The sequence below is a fragment of the Tyto alba genome, unplaced genomic scaffold (genome assembly GCF_018691265.1).
Source record: "Tyto alba isolate M040663 unplaced genomic scaffold, T.alba_DEE_v4.0 Super-Scaffold_18, whole genome shotgun sequence".
Taxonomy (NCBI): domain Eukaryota; kingdom Metazoa; phylum Chordata; class Aves; order Strigiformes; family Tytonidae; genus Tyto; species Tyto alba.
Window position 1 is genome coordinate 32,175,121 of NW_024881280.1, and position 21,543 is coordinate 32,196,663.

The window sequence follows — 21,543 nt, forward strand, 5'->3', positions numbered from 1 at the left end:
GAAGTGGTGAGAGCACCAAGCCTGTCAGTGTTCAAGGAGTGTCTGGACAATCCTCTTAGTCGTACGGTTTGGTTTTACGCAGTGCTGCGAGGAGCAGGGTGTTGGACTTGATAATCCTTCTGGGTCCCTTCTAACGTGAGTTACCTAAGATTCCAATATAGGACTAGGTGGGAAATCAACGGCACTCCTTGCAGTGGTGGAGCTAAGCATTAACTTGAATGCCTGTAGGGCTGAGGCTTGTCCTGTGTTTCGGTGGGCAGGAGCTGGCATTTAGTTAGAGCGCAGGTACGTGGCGGAGGGCTGGTCTGTGTGTCTGTCCATATAGGCAGCAGAGGGAAGCGGGCGCTTCGGGGGCTCTGTCCGTCTCATCAAGCGATGCTGAGATAACTTGCTCTTTATTGAGTCCTATTTCTCCCAGTTGGTTTTAAATAATAATTATCTTAGAGGCAGAAACGCACAGTTTAAGATTAGGTTAAATCCATCGTATGTGCTTTAGATGCATACTTTAGAATTAAAGGCACTTCGTGTTATTTTGTACAAAAATCGAGACATATCTGCCATAGCAAGATTTACTCTTCCTGGAAGGGGAAGGTTTTGTTGAGGCAGAGGTTTTCCCATGTTAAGACCCTTATGCAGAGTGATAGATTGTCGTTGGTGAGTTTTCAGAATGGAAACCTAACGCAGAAGCCAACTGGGGTGTGTATGACTCTTCTCCTTGCAAAGGGGATTTGAATTTCTGAACTCCTGCCTTCCAGCCGTTGCTTAATCTTCCAGAACTTACTGCCAGAATTCTAACATAGAGAATTATCGCTGCGAGGGCAGTGAAGAATACTTTCTTTCTAAAATACACTGAAATTGCAGTTTTCTCAACATGATCAAGTTAATGTTGGTGATACCGGATTGTTGTTTGAATATTTTCACTGGGAAATTACAGTGTGCAAAGAAAAAAAAAAAAATCTTTCCAGTAGGATATTACAGTATTTCTCTTGGGGTATTTTAGTGTCTGTTGATTTTAAACAAAGCTTTTACTTTTTGTTCTTGCTTATTATACAAACATATACTCATTTTTAAAAGCATATTTACATACATTTAACAAAATAGATGTAAATTGGCCCGCTTGACTGTACCTGTAATTTCATTTGATCTTCTCAAAGGCATGAAGGTTGAGGATGATATAGAGCATTAATGGAATGAGTGAAGATATTTTCAGCTCTAAATGTTGCAGAAAGGCTTTGCATCTTAACTGTAAATTCCCTAGTATACTTCAGAGGCAGAAAAAAACTGGAAGGTGGTTTTGCAAGTCTACTGTCCTGTGACCAATTTGTGTACCTAGTCCCCTTCCCGAGCTTATATGTTTCACTAAGAAAACGGAGTGACGGTGGGATGGGGAATGGCATATGGAAGTTTTAAAAAGTAGTTTTACTATGAATTTCTTTTAAAATTATGTGTATAGTCATACTGTATATTTAATTGTAGTGTCACACTAAGAAAAATGCTTGGATGTTTACAGTTGAGTTTTGTGTGCTTGTTTAAAAATGAGCTGTTTAGCTGTTGGAACAAATCTGAATTTGTTTAGCAAAATGGATTTTATTCATTTAAACAGTAAAAAGGATGTGTTGTTTGGTTTTAATTTTGGCATCCTCCAGACCCTTTCTGATTCTGTTCTAGAAGTTTATTCACTTAAGTAGTTTTTGTTTTCATCTCATGCCTTTTCTTTATTCCTGCCTACAGTTTCTCTCCCGTCCTGCTTTTTTTTTTTTTTCTTTTTCTTTTTTTCAACTGTGGGATACCATTGAGAAGAGACAGGGTGAGGAGAAATGTGTAAGATCTGTAATCTAACCAAGTTTTTGCATCCTCTAATCATGTTTGTCAATATATATCTGATTATACACATGACTGTTTTCCCTACAAAAAGGAAAATATGGTAGATTTCTGTTAAAATGTTGTAAGTTCACTGTAGTTTTCATTTATATCTTGTATTTGTCCCCTTCATACGCTTTATCATTTCTATTGTTATAATATAAAAGCTCCCACAAAACTACTGCCTTGGTCATCCAGTGTGAAAAGATCTGTCAAATATTTTATATTTTTTTCCAAAGCCATAGTGAAAATTAGAACATTCCATATTAGAAATGATACATAACAGCTTTTATGGTTGATTTTTAAAAAATGCTGGTTTCTACTAGATACTATATAAAAGTATTGCCTCTCGACTTATTATATGAATAACCTGGGTTGTGTGGGTTGTTGTTTTTGTTTTATTTTTCAAATGAAATCTGTGAGCTTGTAACCATCATAAATAGTAATGTATTGTATGTATATATTTTTGTAAGCTCTGGCCAGGATATCCAAGGAACAAGTGTGGTGGCAAATCTTCCAGTCCTCATGCGACAGAATCCTGCAGAAACACTTCGTCGTGTTTTACCAAAAATCAGAGTAAGTTATGTGTAATGAGGTTTGAATGTATTTTTTCTGCCAGTGAAAGTATTTTAACAAAGGCAAAAAAAAAAAAATCCCACTTTTATTTCAAACTCACTCTTAGGAGAGGTATGTCCAGTAGATCTTCCACATTAACTCACTGAATTTACTAAGTATTGCAGGTATTACAGTTTTTGAGAAATGTTAAAACAGGAAAAGAGAGCAGAATTAATAGTATTTACATATTCTAAAGACTTACCAGTGTTGTTGACAGCTTTTTGAGAACTCGTGTTTTGAGGATCAGCCAGTCATAATGGTTCTTTTAGACGTTCTCAATCTCTTTCCATCCAAACATTAAGATTTTCGTTATGCTATCCAGAAAAGTATACTTTGAGTTTAGCTGTCTGAAGTTTCACGTCGCCCACGACATTTTTAGTAAGTCACTGTTAGCTGTGTAGATGCATGCTGGCCATGTAATGTTATACAGTAATTTTATATGCAAATAAGTTTGTATAAAGGATATTTGGGTTGTTTAACCTGGAAAAGAGAAGGCTCTGGGGAGACCTTATTGCAGCCTTTCAGTACTTAAAGGGGGCTTATAAGAAAGATGAGGACCAACTTTTTAGTAGGACCTGCAGTGATAGGACAAGGGGTAATGGGTTTAAACTGAAGGAGGGTAGATTCGGACTAGATTTAAGCAAGAAATTCTTTAGTGTGAGGGTGGTGAGACACTGGAACGGGTTACCCAGAGAAGTTGTGGGTGCCCCATACCTGGAAACGTCCAAGGTCAGGCTGGACGGGGCTCTGAGCAGCCTGATTTGGGTGAAGGTGTCCCTGCTCATTGCAGGGGGCTTGGACTAGATGAGCTTTAAAGGTCTCTTGCAACCCAAACCATTCTCTGATGATGTGATTTTAAGGAGTTTCGCTGTATTTCCATTCTGCCCTGGGTAGGACCCCTTGCCTAGAAGAAATAAAAAAGTTCATTTAAGGAGCAGCTTCAGCCAAATAAGAACAAACTGCATCGCAAATGCAAAGCCTAATAACTTGAAAGCTAAATAATTCTAATAGCTCTATGTAAGGCTACAACAGGAATTAAGGCTTTGATTAGGTTAGCCTGCCTGTTAGAGTGAGTTTCAGTGATTATAAAGGCTGCCAGCTGGGTAGAAAAACGTATTGGTTTTGGCTGTCAAAATATCTGAAAGTTTCTTTTGGTAACAACAAATATCTGAGGTTTTTTTTTTTCATTGGATCAGTGTATTGTCAGTCCTTTATTGATACCATTGACAATTTTAATGTGATTAAATCAAAGTTTTGATTTAGAAGAGTCTGTGGCCTGGTCTCGTGCAATTGATCACTTTGATTATAAACTCAGTTCTAAGTTATACGAATTGCCTGGTAAAGGAACAGTGTGTTCATTAGTAGCTGTTGGAATGTATGTGCTCTCTATGGGATAAGAGGTAACAATCACAAGCGTTTCTTGTAGAAATTTTATTTTCCAAATATTGAGTTGTGTTCATAACTTTATGGACAAACTCAGTTTCCCCAAACATTTTTAGACATACATTTGAAATTTTCAGTAGTGTGATTCAGTCATGATTTTACCAGGACATTTTGTAGAATTTAGGGGTTTTTTTCCCCATATAGTTTAAAATTCTTTCCCTTTTTAACATTCCTGTTGGCAAACTGTGTTATTTTCTTGTTGCAAACAACTAATGCTTAAGAAGAGTATTCAGATCACTTCAGAAAGAAAGAGTTTAACTAGTTACTGACTCAAGCTAAATATGAATTTGATGACGTAAAATACATTGAACTAAAAGTCTGAGTTATATTAAGAATCTCCTTGGCTGTGTTGTCCTCTCTATCTCAAGTACTTTAGGGATGAGAAGAAAAAGTCTTCTGTAGTAACTGCTGTGAGTTTTCTTCCTAGATCTGTATCAGATTCTCATTTTCAGGTGTAAGAAAGTATCTTAGTAACAAAGGTGAGATAGCTGACTCATGCTTACGTTATACAATTTTCTATCTACTGAGGAGATGATTACTAAATGCCAAAGTGGGCCCATGCGAAAATTAATCTTGTTTGTTCCATTAAATTCTCATTCATATTTTCATTGTTTTCTTTGCTGAAGTTTTGAAGAAATGAATTGCTTCTTTTGTTGAAATGCTGTGTGGATATGTATCTCTTCAGCCTTTTTTTTTTACTTTTAAGGTAGCTACCTTAACATTCTATTAATAAAAGAATTCCAGAAAAAAAATAACGTACTATGAAAAATTACTTGGTGTATTTCTTACTGCCTATGGATTTGGCCTTAAAATGGATCCTCCCTCTGTCTCCTAATCTTAAGGAAGAGACTGCTTGTGTTACCGGAAAGTGGCGATTAATTCACTCTCTAAGATTCAATTTTGGAGTTTTAGAGAGCAGGCATTCTTTATTACAGTGCCGGACACACAGGGGATAGTTCCTCCTAATGTGTGTATGTGAGAGTGAAATCAACAGGCATTTATACTACCTTAATCATACGTATTCATTGCATTTTAATCATATTTCCAGGAACTCATTTAGCATACATTAATGTCTCTTGCGCATGGCAGTTGGAGTCTTTGGGTGGTCGTCATGGGTCTTCAGATGAAGGCTCATAGTCTTCTTCACTGTGTTTGCCAGTTGACCCTTACTTCTGCACAAACTCAGTCCTGTAGTCACGTACATCTTGTCCTTCAAGTCTGGCCTGGTCTGGTTTGTTGCTAATTTGCAGCTTCTTTATCTTTATTTTTCTTTGCACCTGCCACTACAAGGCCAAACCGTCTCCAATAAGATTATTTATGAGTTCCTTATCCTACAGTTATTCCAACTATCCCTCAAAAGATCAGTATTTGTTCTGCAGCACAATTGTTAAATGATTAAAACATCTTAAATTAATCTTAATAATTCTATTCCACAAATATATATTTTCTAAGAATCTTAGTTTGTGGATATCACTCAAGTATTTGTGAAAAACTAATTTAATGAGTTATGTTCTGCTTATTTGTTATGAACTGATTGACTGAAAGGTTAGGAACAAATACGTACGTAGTTCACAACATGGTTACTAGCAAATATTCTTCTGTAGGATATTTAACTGCAAGCCCTGCTGCAGAGGAGTCTTAGGTGGTTCCATCTGGTAGATGCACTCAGTAATTTTCCATGCACCAATATATGCTGGGGGCCACCCAGCTGAAAAGCAGCTTTGCAGAGAAGGTCAAGGGGGTCCTGCTTGACACCAAGTTGAACATGAGGCAGCAATGTGCCCCTGCGGCCAAGCGTCCCAAGGCTGCATTAGACAGAATATCGCCAGCAGTTCGAGGAGAGCAATCCTTCCCCTCTATTCCATCATCTACCCCAGCTTCTACTCTACTACAGCTGGAGCACGGTGTCCAGTTCTGGGCTTCTCAGTGCAAGAGAGACACGGGCGTAATGAAGAGAGTACAGTGAAAGGCCATGAAGAGGGTTAAGGGACTGGAGCATCTCTCCGATGAGGAAGTGTCGTGGTTTAGGCCTGATTGACAGCCAACCACAATGCAGCACCTCTCTCTTCCTTCCCCTCCGGCAATGAGAAGGGACAGAGAGCCAGGCTTGGGGTTCAAGATAGGACTGGGATGGGGGAAAATCCCCCTTTTATGATCATGAGCAAAAGGCAGACTCGTTAGGGGAAGAAAAAAAAGAACATACATTTATTACAGACACTAACAACACATAACAGAGTAGGACAGTGAGAAGCATTGCCACATCTTGAGAACACCTTCCCCCACCCCTCCCTTCTTCCCGGGCTCAGCTCTGCTCCCGATATCTCTACCTCCTCCCCCAGGGGCGCAGGGGCAGGGAATGGGGGGTGCAGTTAGTGCTGCCACTTCCTTCATGTTCGGTGAGGGGAGTGTCCAAAACTTGTTACCCCCTGCTCCATCGTGGTCCCCCTCTCACAGCAGACAGTCCTCCACAAACTTTCTCTGACATGAGTCCCTCCCATGGGCCGCAGCGTTCCCCACACTGCTCCGTCATGGGTCACTAACTTCCTCCGACTGGATTCCCTCCCACGGCTGCAGCCCTTCCCGAGCTGCTCCGGCGTGGGACTCCCCCGCATGCTGCAATCCTCCCAGCACTGAATTACAGCAGCGGGGCTGCCTTTTTCCATGAGACCCCGGCCTTCTTCGGGCACAGAACCTTGATCAGCTGAGCAGGAACAACAGGCTGTAAATCAATGTCTGCTCCACCGTAGATCTTCATGGGTGGCAGGGGGGGCCGCCCTGCCGTCTCACCACAGGTTACAGGAGGGTCTCTGCTCCGGCACACCTCCCCCCTCCTTTCTTCCTCCATTCCTCCACTGACCTTGGTGTTCATGCAGCTGCCCCAACTCCTCCTCACCAGTCCCACTGCCCGTCACCACGTCCCTTCTTAAATACGTTATCGCAGAGGCGCAGCTGATGGGCTCAATTTCCCAAACAGAAGTGGAGCTGGCTTGGAGCTGGGGGAGTTTCGAGAAGCTTCTCCCAGGGGGCCGCCCCGATAGCCCCCTCCCCTGCCACCAAAAAACTCCACCACTCACTCAACCCAGGACAGGAAGGGCTGAGAGGGCTGAGACTGTTCCCCCTGGAGCTTGGAGAGGATCTTATCAATGTATATAAATACCCGAAGGGAGGTTGCAAAGAGGACAGAGCCAGGCTCTTTTCAGTGATACCCTATGAGGGGACCAGAGGCAGTGGACACACTGAAACACGGGAGGTTCCCTCTGAACATCAGGAAACACTTTTTCACGGTGAGAGTGACTGAGCACCGGCACGGGTTGCCCAGAGGGGTTGTTGTCTCCCTCCCTGGAGGTATTCAAAAGCTGCTTGGACATGTTTCTGGCTCTATGTGGCCCTGCTTGAGCAGGGGGATTGGACAAAATGACCTCCAGAGGTCCCTTCCAACCTCAACTGTTCTGTGATTCTGTGAATATCAGATACCTCCTTTCAGCTTTGCATTATCTCCTGAAACTTCTGTGATCCCAGGAGACTCCTGTTTCTTGAGGCGCTGTTTCAACTTTTGGCTGATTATTTAAATTCAGTAAATGGTCAGGAAATAGCTGTCCTCAGAACTGACACATTGTTCAGCTAACATTGAAGTAATTCTTGTTATCATGTTTGTGCTATAAGATGCAGGTCAGCAGGCATTTTGTTTAAATATATAAGTGTGTATTAAAAAAAAGTGCTTTGAGAAAAAGAATGACTTGAAGCTGCAAAGTAATCGAAACCCCCTTAACTTACACCAAGTTTCTGCGGTTACTACTAGATGTTATTCTTACATTCATAATGCATTCTTTCCTAAACCAACCTGCTGGCTTCAAGAAATTTTTTTTTTTTAATTTTCTGTTTAACATTCTGAATCCATTTTTGTTTCTGTTGTTTCTGCTTTGAGAGCACAGTTCTTCCTGAAATGAAGAAGTAATAAGAAACGCTCAAGTTTTTTTACCCTTATTTGTCAGGGTGTGGAGAAGTGGTAGTCTTTGCCTCTCTGTCTTTACTAAAAAGTCTAATGTGGGAATATAGTTTTTGATTCTAGTGGACCTGGAAAATATTTATATGGTTGGAGTTGGAGGTCAGTATGTTTAGATCAGGCGGTACTTAATTACTTTGTAAAAATATCTTCCTGCATAATATTAAAGGACATTCAACTGAAAACAATATATGAAGAAAGAAGAGTTAGGAATTGAAGACAGAAATATTAGGAATGAATCAGACAATTTTAATAATAAATCAACTTTTGAGCAAATAACTGAGAAAAATGGTGTGTTTTTTCTCTTGCAGTGTCATTTAAATCCAAATTGAATGCTGCCATAGATGATAAATTAAATGAAACTTAAGCTAATGGGCTCAAGGCAGAGGGAAAAGAGTGAAATAGAATGAGGTTGGTCTAAATCCAAGTGTTCCTTTCAGGTTTAAGCTTTATAAATTGAAACTTTCTTGAATGTATACGAGTTGGATTTCTTTCTATGGCTATACTCCTATAAAGCAGGTTCTTCAGTGGTGCTGTGTTATCTAATATTTATTTAATCTGTAGTAGAAGAACAGTTCTGTTGTACCCATGTTCACTGCACTTTTAACTATAAAACAGTATTTAACATCATTAACCGCTTGACCTTTTTTTTTTTTTTTTTTTCTCTTTCCTTGTTTGTATTGGAAGAATAGTCCTGACCATTAAATGGAAACTGTTATAGTCTATAAGGGCATAATTGAACTCAACTGCAATTAGAGTCTTGCAAATGTAGTCTGGCATTGCAGGGAAATAAGCTGACCTAAATGTCTGTGCTTGGGTTCACTTCTGTAGATTGGGAAAAATAATTTGTGAATTGCAATTTGCACGTGAAAAATGAGTTGTATAGTGGTTTCGGGATACTATTTGTCTGAAAGTATTGTCACCATATAACTGGGTAGGGAAACCAGTGTACTTATTTAGCATACTTGCAGAAACCCAAAGTATAAATAAATACTGTTTTTATTGGAGCTGAGGGTAAAACAGATACACGAATAAATAAATGCAAGGAATTTTCTGGCTGGATACAAAAAAAATTTTTACTTCGCTGTAAGAAATAGATAAATATAGTTACTTTTATAAAAAATATTGAAATGGATATATTCAAATTGCTTATAATTTCTTAAAACCTAATTAAACTAAAATTTATCAAAGACTCCTTACATATTTAGCATAAGTGTTTTAGTTCTGAGATAAGCAAAATGAAACATACAATATATTAATAAACATGCCAGATCTAAATAATTATTAAATTGGGTGTCAGTATTGTGGTTATTCTAATAAACAAATACATTTTATATTATTTAGATGTTAACATTGGAATGAAATGATGAGATATTCTTAAAAATTCTACAGTTAAAATGAAGTGGCATCCTTGTATGGGTTCTTTTGCATAGAGATCCCCACTCTCTGGATTTCTGCATGCACCTCCTCATGAACCTTGGAAGTTATTGAAATGCATATTTAGGAAAACCTTGGAAATTCTTCTCAGCGTTTCTTCTTGTGCACCGAATAGCTCCTTTCAAATGATGTTAGTCGTGTTTTCCCTGTTTTCCATCCTTGGGCACTGCCACCAAAAGCAGTGGAGGGATATTGCAGGCATCTGACTGACTAATAAAAGATTCTTCCAACTGCTGTGATTGCAGAAAACTATGGCTACTCTTGTTGAAGAGTACACATGAACCCTTGTTCGGTGCTGTCTGATTAGTTCCAAACTCATTTTGAGTTACTCATTTTCCTAATGTATCGATCTCCCCTTGAAAGCTTTTTTTTTTTTTTCCCTAGTTGATTTTACATTTTAACAAGAGGTGCATTAAACCAGAGGTGAATTTTCTGTTTTCCAATTAATGGAATAAACAAGGCTTTCTAAATTTTTCAAGTTTTGATGCCTGAGTTCAACTTGTAGACGTTAAGGTAGTTCAAGAACACGCTAATCCCCTTTAAATATGCTTGTCTGAATAAGATAGACAGGAAAAGCTTTTTTCCTCCAGAGTGAGAATCTGTGGAGGATCCGTGTCTATACATGGATGAAAATATATTACTTTCAACATAAATCCATTTATATTAAGTAAATTCAAGTAATTCAGCTGGAATTCAGTGAAATTAGAATGAGGAGACCCATACATATTCATATGTAGAACTGTACAGTTCTGAGTGCAAACATCGGTGCAGGCTGGTGTGTAAGCAATCTAGAAGTTTACATTTCAGTGTGTCCCAAGGTTCATGAGGAAGCACATCCAGAGAATGTGTTCTCACATGATGATCCAGAGTTGCGTGGATCTGCGGAGGAGACTATTTGGAAACTTTATTTCATGGTAAGTAACTCTGCATTGCATGCAGAGTGAATACGTGCGTAAAATTGAAATCAGCTCCATTACGTTCTGGTCTGCAGTGGTGTGTTCGCATCTACAGTGTGTAGATAGTTCTTTTGATTATTTTGGGGATGTAAGCCAAAATCCCAAAGCAGTATGCGCGGGTATTCAGATCCCAGAAACACTCAAGTTACAAAATTGGTAGGTGTCCTTACTCTTGGCTGTGGGTATTGGAATAACAATGCAGGAACGAGGACAGAGATTGAATGTGGAGATAAGAAGAGGGTGTTTTCTGTGGCTATTAAATGCAGATATTTTATCACACTTTGATTGGTAAGGTATGCAGTGCTGTTTCTTTTTTTCATTTGAGGGAGCAGCGGCACAGAGAATGCTTTTATAAAAGTACACAGCTGTAAACTGGGACAGCTGTTCAGAGATAAGTAATGGATCTCTTTGAAATCAGATAAACTAAAAACTATGCATTTGCATGCACAAACCGGTTGGCATTTGTGTAATGAAAACTTCTTGTTGTTTTACTTTGAAGTAAGCAAAGTCTACTAAGTCCTCAGATGTTCTCCGCAAACTATTTTCTCAGCAAAATTCCTCTGCTATATAATACTTAGGTGCATAATGGGTATTTTCTTAATCTGGTCTAGGCTGTTTTTTTTTTTAAATTTAAATATCAGCTTCTTGTTGATTTTGGTATGTGATCTGAGAAACTACTGTTCATCTCAAGCACTTTAAAAAGAAAAACAAAACCAGATACGTAAAATGTTAAGTAGGAAGCATGGGCTTTAACCTCTTAGCGAATTTGGGATCACTTGTAAAATGAGTGTAATGCTTTAGTAGTAGAATAGTGCACTTTATTTTTTCATGAGACAGAGATACATTTAAGAAGTAAACAAATGGAATGTTCACCTAGCTGATAGATACGTGTACATACTTCCAGTGAATGCTGTGTCATAGATTGCATCCTGTGAGCTCTTTGGCGTGTGCATAAATCTGAAATTTACACTGCTTTTTTGCTTCATTCAGAAAATCTAGTAATATTTCACCCCCCCATTATTTTTGTTTAAGTTTTGAATTGGTGCTTTTAAAGACAGCCTAATAAATTATATTTTTATATGTTAAAGCTAAGTACTATTAAATTCTGAGTTGTCTAGATAAATATTCTAGTACATTTTTCTTTATTTTTGAGACTATATATATTTATATACACACACACACACATATATATACACATATTTTCATTTGTGTTCTGTGTCAGTTGGCAATGGATGAAATTCAAATTCCCTTCTGCTATTTAGTATCTCACTGGACGAATGAAATATTTCTTTTTAATTCATGTGCATGAACAGCAGAAGTGCAATTGTTGGCTGGTCTGGTTTTACCTCTCATTTTGTAAAATAGAAAAATCCACATATATGCATGGATGAAACTGAAAGTCACAAAAATATTATAATTAACTTTCTAAGAGATTTGAATATCTCCAAGTAATTGCTGTTAAGAGAAAATAATTATACAGCCAATTTTGAAGTTTACCCAGGATGTTGCATATTCACTCTTAAAAGTGAATGTAAAAATTCGAATGGTCTTTCGGTACATTTCTGCCTCATCCTCTAAATTGGTATAATTTGTAATTATACAGGAGGTGCTGCATGTGGCAGGAGTGGAAATGCAATTAACAGCTGCTGTTTCATTTTTGACTGTTCTTCAAGAGGAGTCAGTGTCCATTCATACGTACTCCCACTCCTTTCTGCACATCATTCTCCAGAACCTGGAGCACAGAGATGCAGGTCAGGGCTGTGCAACTATACAGACTGATTACTTGTGTCTGTTTTTTCTCCTCGGTGACTGTACAAGACTGTGTAAAGCAATGAGTGCCGTCACTGTGACTTTGTATCCAGACTTGCATGAATGAAAATATTTCTGCATGCTGACCGCTTGCATTCTGATGTTTCCATGTAATTCTGCTTGAAGCAAACGGAAACACTTTGAAGGACTTGAATCGTGAAGTCGTTACGGAGTCTGAGCTTCTACTGAAGTATCAGAATTTTGTGGCTGAGAAAACGGAGGGAAGGTGGTTGAAGTTTCTTCTGTGATGATTAGTTTTTCTTGACTTTGACGCCGTATTTAGGATACAAAGAAGAAAAAAAGGCCTCTTGCAAAACTAGAAAGTTTCAGTTGGCGTAAGAACAGAATATGCTTCTAAATGAGGGAAATTACCTTTTCAAAACAAACAAGATCAATACTGTTTTTGTACAGCAATTGAAAAGGTAAAAGAAATGGGGACTGAATTTGCTTGCCACGTATCCTACTTCTTAGTTTGAAGTCTTTAATGTTAATTTAGTGACTTAGATATCTATCCCCTTGAAGAGGCGCGTGTAAAAATTGAGAGCTAAATTTGCAAAACAGATGTGTGTTTTGTACACTTGTTATATGTATAATGCAGCAGATAACCCATTTCTTTCTCACAGGGGTCAGCAATGCATGGCTAGAAACTCTTCTTGCTGTAATAGAAGCTTTACCAAAAGAGACTATCAGACACGAGGTAATAATATTCTCCCACTTATGCTGGCAACTATTCAGTAATATTTTGTAAGATTGTATTTCCCTGCAAGGCTCATTTACTTCAGTAAGATCTGTGGCAGTTCTACGCCTGTGAAAACACTAATGCTTCTGGAACATACTGTAGGAGAGGAGCATGCTAAAAGGCGGGACAGGAAAGCCACCTTAAAAAATTTGAGTGTTCTTCAGCAAATAAAGACGATTTTCTGTAACACTTCCACTGCACTTATTATTCTCAGTAACATGTTTTCATATACCCTGTTTTGCTTTACAGGTTAGTATCTCATTCTGCGTCTTCATGAAGAAACTACATTTTGTTTGCTACTAGATTAAAATTCTGATTTCTGCTAAATGGGGCTGAATGCTAGAGATCCATTTAATTCTGTATTTCAGTTGTTCTTCATGTATCAAAAGCATAATGCCCTGCAAACACTTAATTTTTCACTGTGTAGCTCAGGAAAGAGGAAGAAAATCTGTCACTAGGTCATAATGTCACTTCTCTTTACTCAGCTAAATTATTCAGTTTTGTTTTAAGTATTCATATTTCATTGTTAAATTTAAAAGCTTTGCAACGGGCATAGTTTACTGTGTTTATAATTTAAAACAATATGGGGATTTAAATATATGATTGTTCGTGTAGTGTAAAAATACTCATTAAAATTAGTGGCTAATTGAAATCCAGCACTGTTTAAAACATAATCTTCTAAAGGGTGGAAAGTTAGGTTGGAAATAAAAAAGAGATCAATTATTCTAGTCACCTCCGAAATCTAATCATAATGTAATTTTAAAGATGCCATTTAAACGAGGTGGAGTTTCTCGCCCGCTTTGTCTCTAGGATCACATTTATAAGTTTCCACAAAAATTTGCTTTGGGAAGATGACAACTGATAAACCATCATTGATTCAGCAGCTATACAGAAACCTGAATCTGGAAAGGATTCTTTGGTGTTACTCGGGGGATCTTTGTCTCGGAAAACTTGGAATATTCTAGTTGTTAAATTTTTTTGTACGTGAAAAATTTTAGGAGAGTCGTAGATTCCAAGGACATAAGGAGAGGTGTGTGTCTCAGAGCAAAGGTCAGTGTAACCCCGTCCCAGGTCTCTGCCCATGGCCACTTCGTGGGATAGACCGTGTCTAGATCAGTAATTGCAGTTATTATTACTAGACACGGTGTGCTTGCTGTCATAGTTCAAAGACCAAATAAGTAATATACAGTTCTGCAGGTAACTAATGCCATGTTTCTTTATGCAGTGTTGCAGTTAGAATCATACCTTATGTACTACTCTGGGTGATCTGTTTGTCCCGAGGGTGGTAAAGTTCTCTCACTTCAAAATTTCAGCTGGTAAGAGGAGGAGAAAAACGCTTCTAGAATATTGTTGGACTTTCCTGCCCCGTCTGTTATCCTGTTGTGGAGCTCTGCAAAAGAGATCGAGTGAGAAACTGGCAGACTGCAGGAGATACCCTCTCTGTGACATTCTTCCTGGCCTGGCACCTGAATTTCTGTGATGATTTCTGGGCAAAAAAAAAATAAGATATCTAAATGTGGTGTTCTGCAGGCCTTTCTTAGTTTGTTTCTGGCACCGTAGAGGTGATCCAACAAATGACAGCAGAGCTCCAATAAGGATGCAGGTTTTCTGCATCTGTATGGAAATTAAACCTTTTCCCTTCAAATCCCCAAAGAATGCATCATTGAGAGGGATTGTTGCCTCAAAACTTTCCATCGAAAGAGACGTTTGCTGGGAAAACTTATGAGAAAGAACCCGAGAGGCTTCCTTTTCTTTTCTCTGCGTATATATTTTTTTTTTTTTTTTCCTTGTGCAGGAACATATTTAACAACTTTCGTGAAAATTACCAGCTAATAGCTATAAATATTCATATACAACTTAGTCTCAAAATAAAGACACAAGTAGACACATGTAAAACTGTGGCTGTGATCTGAATCATAAACTGCTATTTGGGCCAAGATATGGGTTTAATATGCTACAATTAGAACAGAATATTAAATACGGGCTTCCAATAGATTATTAATGTATATAGGCATCATTATTGTTAGTACTGATTAATTCCATGGAAGGGGTAGATGACATTTGGGATATGTTTATCTAGATTTTGTTTTAAGAAGGGGGGATCCATTATTTACTGCTCACATTTTTTCTGTTCGTATTTCTTTTTTCTTCCATATAGATCCTGAATCCACTCGTTTCCAAAGCACAGCTTTCTCAAACACTTCAGTCCCGCTTAGTTAGTTGTAAAATCATGGGAAAATTAGCTAACAAATTTGAAGCTCATATGTAAGTAGACTGTACATATATTTTAATTCCACAGTATATACCAGTATATTTCTTTGTCAGTGGGCAGAAATTACTTCACAACTTTATTGCAAAAATTAAATGCTTTCTTTTCACAGAGCCCTTTAGCTGGATATTAATTAATAATTAAAAAATGTTCATTATGTAACTAGCCTATTCAGACTTGCTGATGTTTATCAGCTTTTATCTTCAGTTTGTATGTTCTTCCACAGGTTTGAATAGGTGCCATTTTCATACCATTCTTCCATATTGTTTTTCTTACTAGGAAATAAGCCAAACAGTAGATTTCTCTGAAATTTAAAGGGACAAAACACAACTTCATCACCTTAGAGTTTCTCATCATAAAGAGAAGAATCCTGTTCCTAACTTTTTTTTTTTTTGCCTAGCCAAATATAACATGTAGCTACTTTTTTTTTGCAACTGTTGTTGCCTGATATTATCCATCTCTTAGATTTAATATCTGTGGGTTTGGACAGTGGTGCAGAGGAGGGAAGCAATGATGAAAGTAAATCTGAATAACTGATGTGCCCAGAGCTATTGGTATGGTACGTTCCTTGGACAATTTATCCAGTCCTATGATAGTAGGACCTTTTCACCAAATGTTTCCTATCCAGGCAATTGGCCACATGTGATTTTGCAGTACAAAAGAACTCCACTGAGGGCTACTAAATGCGTGGAAACCATGTTGAGCTGAGAAGGTCTATTCTAATAATGATTTTGATCTGCCCCAAAATGCAAGAATTCATCATAACAGAAAAGATGAACAACAGGACCATATGACAGGACATTTAGGAATAAATGTCTTTAAATTACGATTTTTTTTTTTCTTCAGTAAAAAAGAACTAAAGCAACCAAAAGGAAGCTATCTACGCCTTCATTTGCTATGTAGACTACACTTGTTGGACATGCAAAAATTATTTTGCATGATTTTTTAAGAATGTTTGAGAATTTATTGAGAATGTTACCAAGGCCTTCAAATCTGTATCTTCCAAATTTGTAGAGTTCTGGCAGAATCACAATTGCTTTTATTTATTTGATGTTACATTCTCATGAAAATAAAGTCACTTTCCAGATTACTTGGGATCTTATGAGAAATTATAATAGTGTTAGCCATAAAGTTCAAATAATCGTACCTTCTTTTTTGGGGTTTCTTTAATATGATTCCTTGCTGTTCAGAAGTAGGAAATGCCGCATTTCAGTGAACAGATAGTAGCACCGTTTCTGTACAGAAGCTACATGTTAAGAAGATGGCTGAGAATTTTCTGGAACATACTGATCTTCTGGTAGGGGACTCTGAGTGCAGTTCAGAGGGCTGAAAAGAGACCTGGATCCGCAGGTTTAGAATGATTCATGGCACACTCTCATTCTCCTTCCAGGAGGGGTCTTGGTGTAGGCTTAGGAGACGTGTCTGTCCTCAGGAGTAGTCAATGCATAAGCACATCTTCATATTCTTCTTCAGAATGGCACCATTCTACTCATAAAATTTATACTGCAATTAAAATTTCACATGACTCCAAGGTTATTTAATAGAGTAGTGGAAAACTCCTGGCCGTGGAATAGAATAATAATTTTTCTACCTTCTGTTCCTACAAATAGTTAAAACCAAGTCTTTTTTGGAAGTAGTCCCTACTTCAGAGTATTCTAAAATGCCAAATTCCCAAGACTTTTTGAAACTCGAGGCTGAATTTTTCTGTAAGAAGTAAATTAATTTTCAATGGAATGAGTGGAGGCTGTGCAAGCTGGCTTGAGAATTTGCTTGTCTGTGTCTTCATATTATTTCTCTTGAGTTTTGCAACGGCATAAGGATTTGGAAAGAGATATTTTATGAATACTTATGACAGCATCTTGGGCAGTGAAAGGAAACACAATGGCTCATTCTGCCAAGTTGTAGTATGTGTTTTTACTTAAATAGAAATCAAAATAGTTATTGTGTATCTGCTATTGATTTAACATGAATACTTGGGTCTACCGGCATAAAGGCATTGCAGTACTGCAGATTTTTATCTCAAATTCTTTTTCTACTTTCTTCCCAAATATCTCTTTGGTGATACATGCATACCAAAAATGAGGTTTAGAGACAGTTAATTGGAATTTGCACTTCCATTTATATAATTCTTTGTATTCTTACAGTGGCTGTTCAAAATTGTACTGAAGATGGTTATTAAATGAGGACAGCATCTTTAAGCCTACCCACTATTTTTGTAGTTCAAAAAAATAATAGATGAAATATGAGCAAATTATACTGACTGTAAATAATCCTTTTGCTGTTTCTGTATAGCACATATTTGCATCTGATGTACAATGTTCTTTTATAATTGCAAATTCTCAGAAAAATCATGTCGTGTGTGATAAATTAGTTTAATAAAAAATTGCTATTAGAAGTAGTATATGGCTAAAATTTGAGTGGATCCACTACAGAGTGGATTTTGTGTATTCTTGTTCTGTATATTAATAAAAAATGTTCACGTTTTTAGTATTAAAAGAGAGATTCTTCCATTGGTAAAATCACTGTGCCAGGATGTGGAATACGAAGTTAGAACTTGCATATGTCGGCAACTGGAACATATAGCTCAAGGAATAGGGTGAGTACAATTTGCATAACTACTTCTAAATGCAAAATCTTTCTCTAAAATATTTAATGGTAACCTAAAAACTCCTTTTAAGATTCCTAACTTAATTTATGCATACTCAGTAATGAATTTGGAGTATACAGATGTGTTCTTGGGAATCGGCTGTTGGCAGTTGGCTCTTTTCCATTTTCAGATTTTTTGTTTCTCTCTGATAGTAGAATTGCTGAACCATATAAATAACAGTTTTTTGTAAATAATTAGTTCATCTATAGCTTCTTGAAATCATCTTAATTATCCATTGATGTCACTGGGCTTATTTAAAAATGGAAGAGGATTATGGCAAGTATTAGCAGTTTCTAATAATTACTGTGCAGATTTTTGCAAAAGGATGTTAAATGTGTTTTGTAAGCAAATACAGTATCAACTTTTATTCTAAGCTTGAAGACCTTCAATATTGCACATATAGGAATAGAAAAAGTCGAGAACTTTTATTTTAATAAACAGAACATGTTAACTACCCACCTAGGATTGGTCTCTGAGTGAACAAATATTTTAAAATTCCGGGTCTGTCTACCTGTTACTGTGTCAGGAAGGAAAAAAAAAGCAGTAACTTCTCTTATAGACTTGAAGAAATTATCACGTAAGGTTCCCCGCCCTATGTTACACAGCGGGGATAGGTTAGATATTAAGAGTCCCTCTGGCTTTTAAAATTGGGAATTTATGAGCAAATTCAAGTATAAGGCTGAAACTGAAAGGTAATTTGAAAGATATGGTAAATATGCATTTCAGATTGTGAGTACTGGTGTTTGCGGAAAAGCTGCCTCCCTGGGGCTGTGACTTATTTTTTTTGAATGGAGAATTATGTTGTGGTTTAGATTCTGGGTTACTAAAAAAAAACAAACAAAACCAAAGCATCAGAAATTCCTGAAGCAATGAGATTTGCCTCTCAGCCATGGAATACTGGAAAAGCATATGTTCAGGCAGTGGTTTAGCTTACAGATAAATTTGTCTTGACTGCATACAAAATAATTTTATGTATGTGCTTTAGGCACCTCTTCTGCAAGGTCCTTGTCCTGCAAAAGTTCAGAGGATTTGAATAATGTGAAAACACAGTATTACTCATCTCAGTAAAGTTACTCATTTGTTTTTGTACTTACTGTCTTTTAACAAAACGTAGGCTAGCATGGTAAATCATTTTAACATTTTCCACATTGAATGGCTTTAATTGAAAAGAACTTGTGATTTCAGAAAAGAAAGGTAGTATTTGTCGGTGCTGTTAATAATTTATAAAATTGGAAATGTAACACATTTTACTAAACTGAATTACTGAATAATTTGAGCTTGCATTTATTTTTGCAGTATGCATCTATATCATGTATCTTTATGTATCTTAAAATTGAATTCTGTTTAATGGGAGATTAAAGATGAGTGAAAGAGAGGGTTCTGTTTATCTTTAGGGGGTGACCAGTGTTTTTTTTTTGCATAACTACTGAGTTCTGAAGGGAGGGAGGGTTCTAACTGTCGTACTAGTTTGAAGATTTTTCGATGCCACCAAAATGGAAATCCACAGAAACATATTTGCAAAGCATTTATTTTAATTTCCATCTCCCCACCCTCCCTTTTTTTTTTTTTTCTCCTGATTTCTGGGTCTTGATTTAGGATGTAGTCCTACCCTTCTCTCCCCTGACCATTCCTAGGCCATATGTTCTCATCTGTCTCAATCACCTTCCTTCCTCTTTTCTCATTGGTTAGTGCTCAATCCCAGGAGATTTTTTTGGTGTCTTATTTGAGGTACTGTTTGCATTTCTATGGATTCCTTCCTCAAGCCTTCCAGTTAACCTCTGATATAGTCCAGAGCTGAGAAATAATTATATGAATTTGGCTTTGAACATTATGTGTGACACATAATACAGCAAAATAGTTTGTTTGTTTGCTTTATTAGTGTATGTTATACTGAGTAAAATAACTCTTATCTAGGTTATTCATATAGCTAGAGAATATTCCTTTCTGATATTACTGAAACAACTTTTGTGTTTTAAAAATGTACAGCTGCACAGATTTCCTTGCCTTATGGCTCAGTTTATTGAAAAGCAGAAAATGGTTTTGGGTAGTAACTTTCAGGAAGCACTCACTGTTTGTGTGAATCCATGTGAATTTGCTTTCATTATTTTTTTTTTTTTACATTTAAGATAGGTATATGTACAACCAGGTGTTAAAATAAGAACTAAAGATGTGCATTTGTGTCCTTTTTCTCACTCCTCCTCCAAATGCTGTTTAAGTTTGAGGTATACTAAGCAGTGTAAAAGAAGAAGCAAAATAGCTCTTTTGTAACAAGGTAGCTATATCTTATACTAATAAGGGACCATTTTGGAAACGAAATAACATTTTCTTCTTCATTCTGTTTAGCATCTTTAAAATGAAGTAGATTGCTTTTACTATACCTGGGAGCTGAAAATCTTAAAACAAGATCTGTGTTATGCAGTGGCAAGTAACAGTATTACTGGCAATTTAGCCAGCCTTGGAATATTGGTTTAACAGGGCTAAATGCATGTTAATCAATTAGTGATGTGTTCCATATGTCTTTAACTCTTTTCCTCCCCAACTTTTATTTTTAGCATTAAAGGATTCATAGACACAGTTCTCTCTCTGAGGTATTTGCCTAGTCCCTTCCCAGTGGTTCAGATGCTTTAATCTCATAAGAAATGATGAACTGTCAATATTCTGACAGTGTTTCATGTTGAGGATGAATAGGTGGTAGAAAAATAAAAATAATTAAATAAACAGAAATAAGGATGTTTTTAGGTAAATGTTGAAGGCATAATGTGACAGCCGTCTCAATGCTTATTTTTACTGTTTAGTGATGTAAATGGTATCATGTAGTTTCCCCATAATTTTATATGAATGATTAAATATCTGTTTGGAAGAACACTGTTAAGCTACATCTTGATTTGCTGGTAACAATAATAAACTCTGTAAGGTGGAAATCACTGATTATAAACATTTGAAAGTTTTATTGTTCATATTGATTTACAAAAGGGATAGCTGTTACTTGTTTAGTCTGACTGGAAGGAGTATTTTGGGCATTTTTATTTCAGTAAAAGTCCGGAAACCTGGAGGCTGTGATCGGTTCTGTATTAAGAATTGTGATTTTTAATACAGAACTGTGATAAAAATGACAGTCGAAACTGTTTGTACACTGTTGCTCAAAGTGTCAAACACATTTTCAATTTTGTCATCTTGGTTGATGCTCACGTGGTGTAATTTTATCAGAGTGTTTCCCTGCACTTTTATGTTTTGGGCAGTATAAACACTGAGGGACAGATCCCTGACTATTATAAATTGCTGTGGTCCCATTCTCGAGATGTGGTGCTTACAATAGCTTTCACTAGTTGATGAGCAGACCAAGAGCTCATGCATGAGAACCAGACAAAGTGGGCTTCTTAACTCCAATGCAGACAAATTCAAACACTAGAAATCTTGACTACTATAAATAAAAAAATGAGCATAACAGGGAAAAAAAAAAATAGTGGAAATACTGGGTATGTCTTTCCAGTTCTTGTTGATAGTAGGGCTGCAGAAAAGATCTTTCTAATCTCTTAGAGCAATCAAGAATCACTTATACACCAGGACATGGGAAATTGGTAGCTTCTACAGAAGCTATGTTTTTGCTCCGAGAAGTGAATCTCTTTTTGTCTTACTTATTCCAGTCACTTTACTGCGCACGTGTTTCTGTGTCAGGAGTATTTCACTCCTCCTTAGCCTCCTCTGATTAAACTCTGGTTTCTAAGTCAGTCCCTAATACAGCAATCTGCTGCCAGTGTACAGATT

General features: G+C 37.1%; 1 protein-coding gene across 4 annotated transcripts in view; it reads left to right on the plus strand.

The window, feature by feature from the left end:
* Positions 1–21,543, plus strand: part of PPP4R4 (protein phosphatase 4 regulatory subunit 4) — a 72,739-nt gene that overhangs the window by 22,644 nt on the left and 28,552 nt on the right. For all 4 annotated transcript variants that reach the window (XR_004409646.2, XM_033010563.2, XM_033010566.2 and 1 more), the window contains exons 3-7: positions 2,334–2,436; positions 11,918–12,065; positions 12,747–12,820; positions 15,021–15,127; positions 17,620–17,727. Coding sequence is in view for 3 of the 4 variants with exons in the window: in XM_033010563.2 (XP_032866454.2) it covers positions 2,334–2,436; positions 11,918–12,065; positions 12,747–12,820; positions 15,021–15,127; positions 17,620–17,727 (540 nt within the window). In the remaining variant the exon portion in view is untranslated. The remainder of the gene's footprint in view (positions 1–2,333; positions 2,437–11,917; positions 12,066–12,746; positions 12,821–15,020; positions 15,128–17,619; positions 17,728–21,543) is intronic.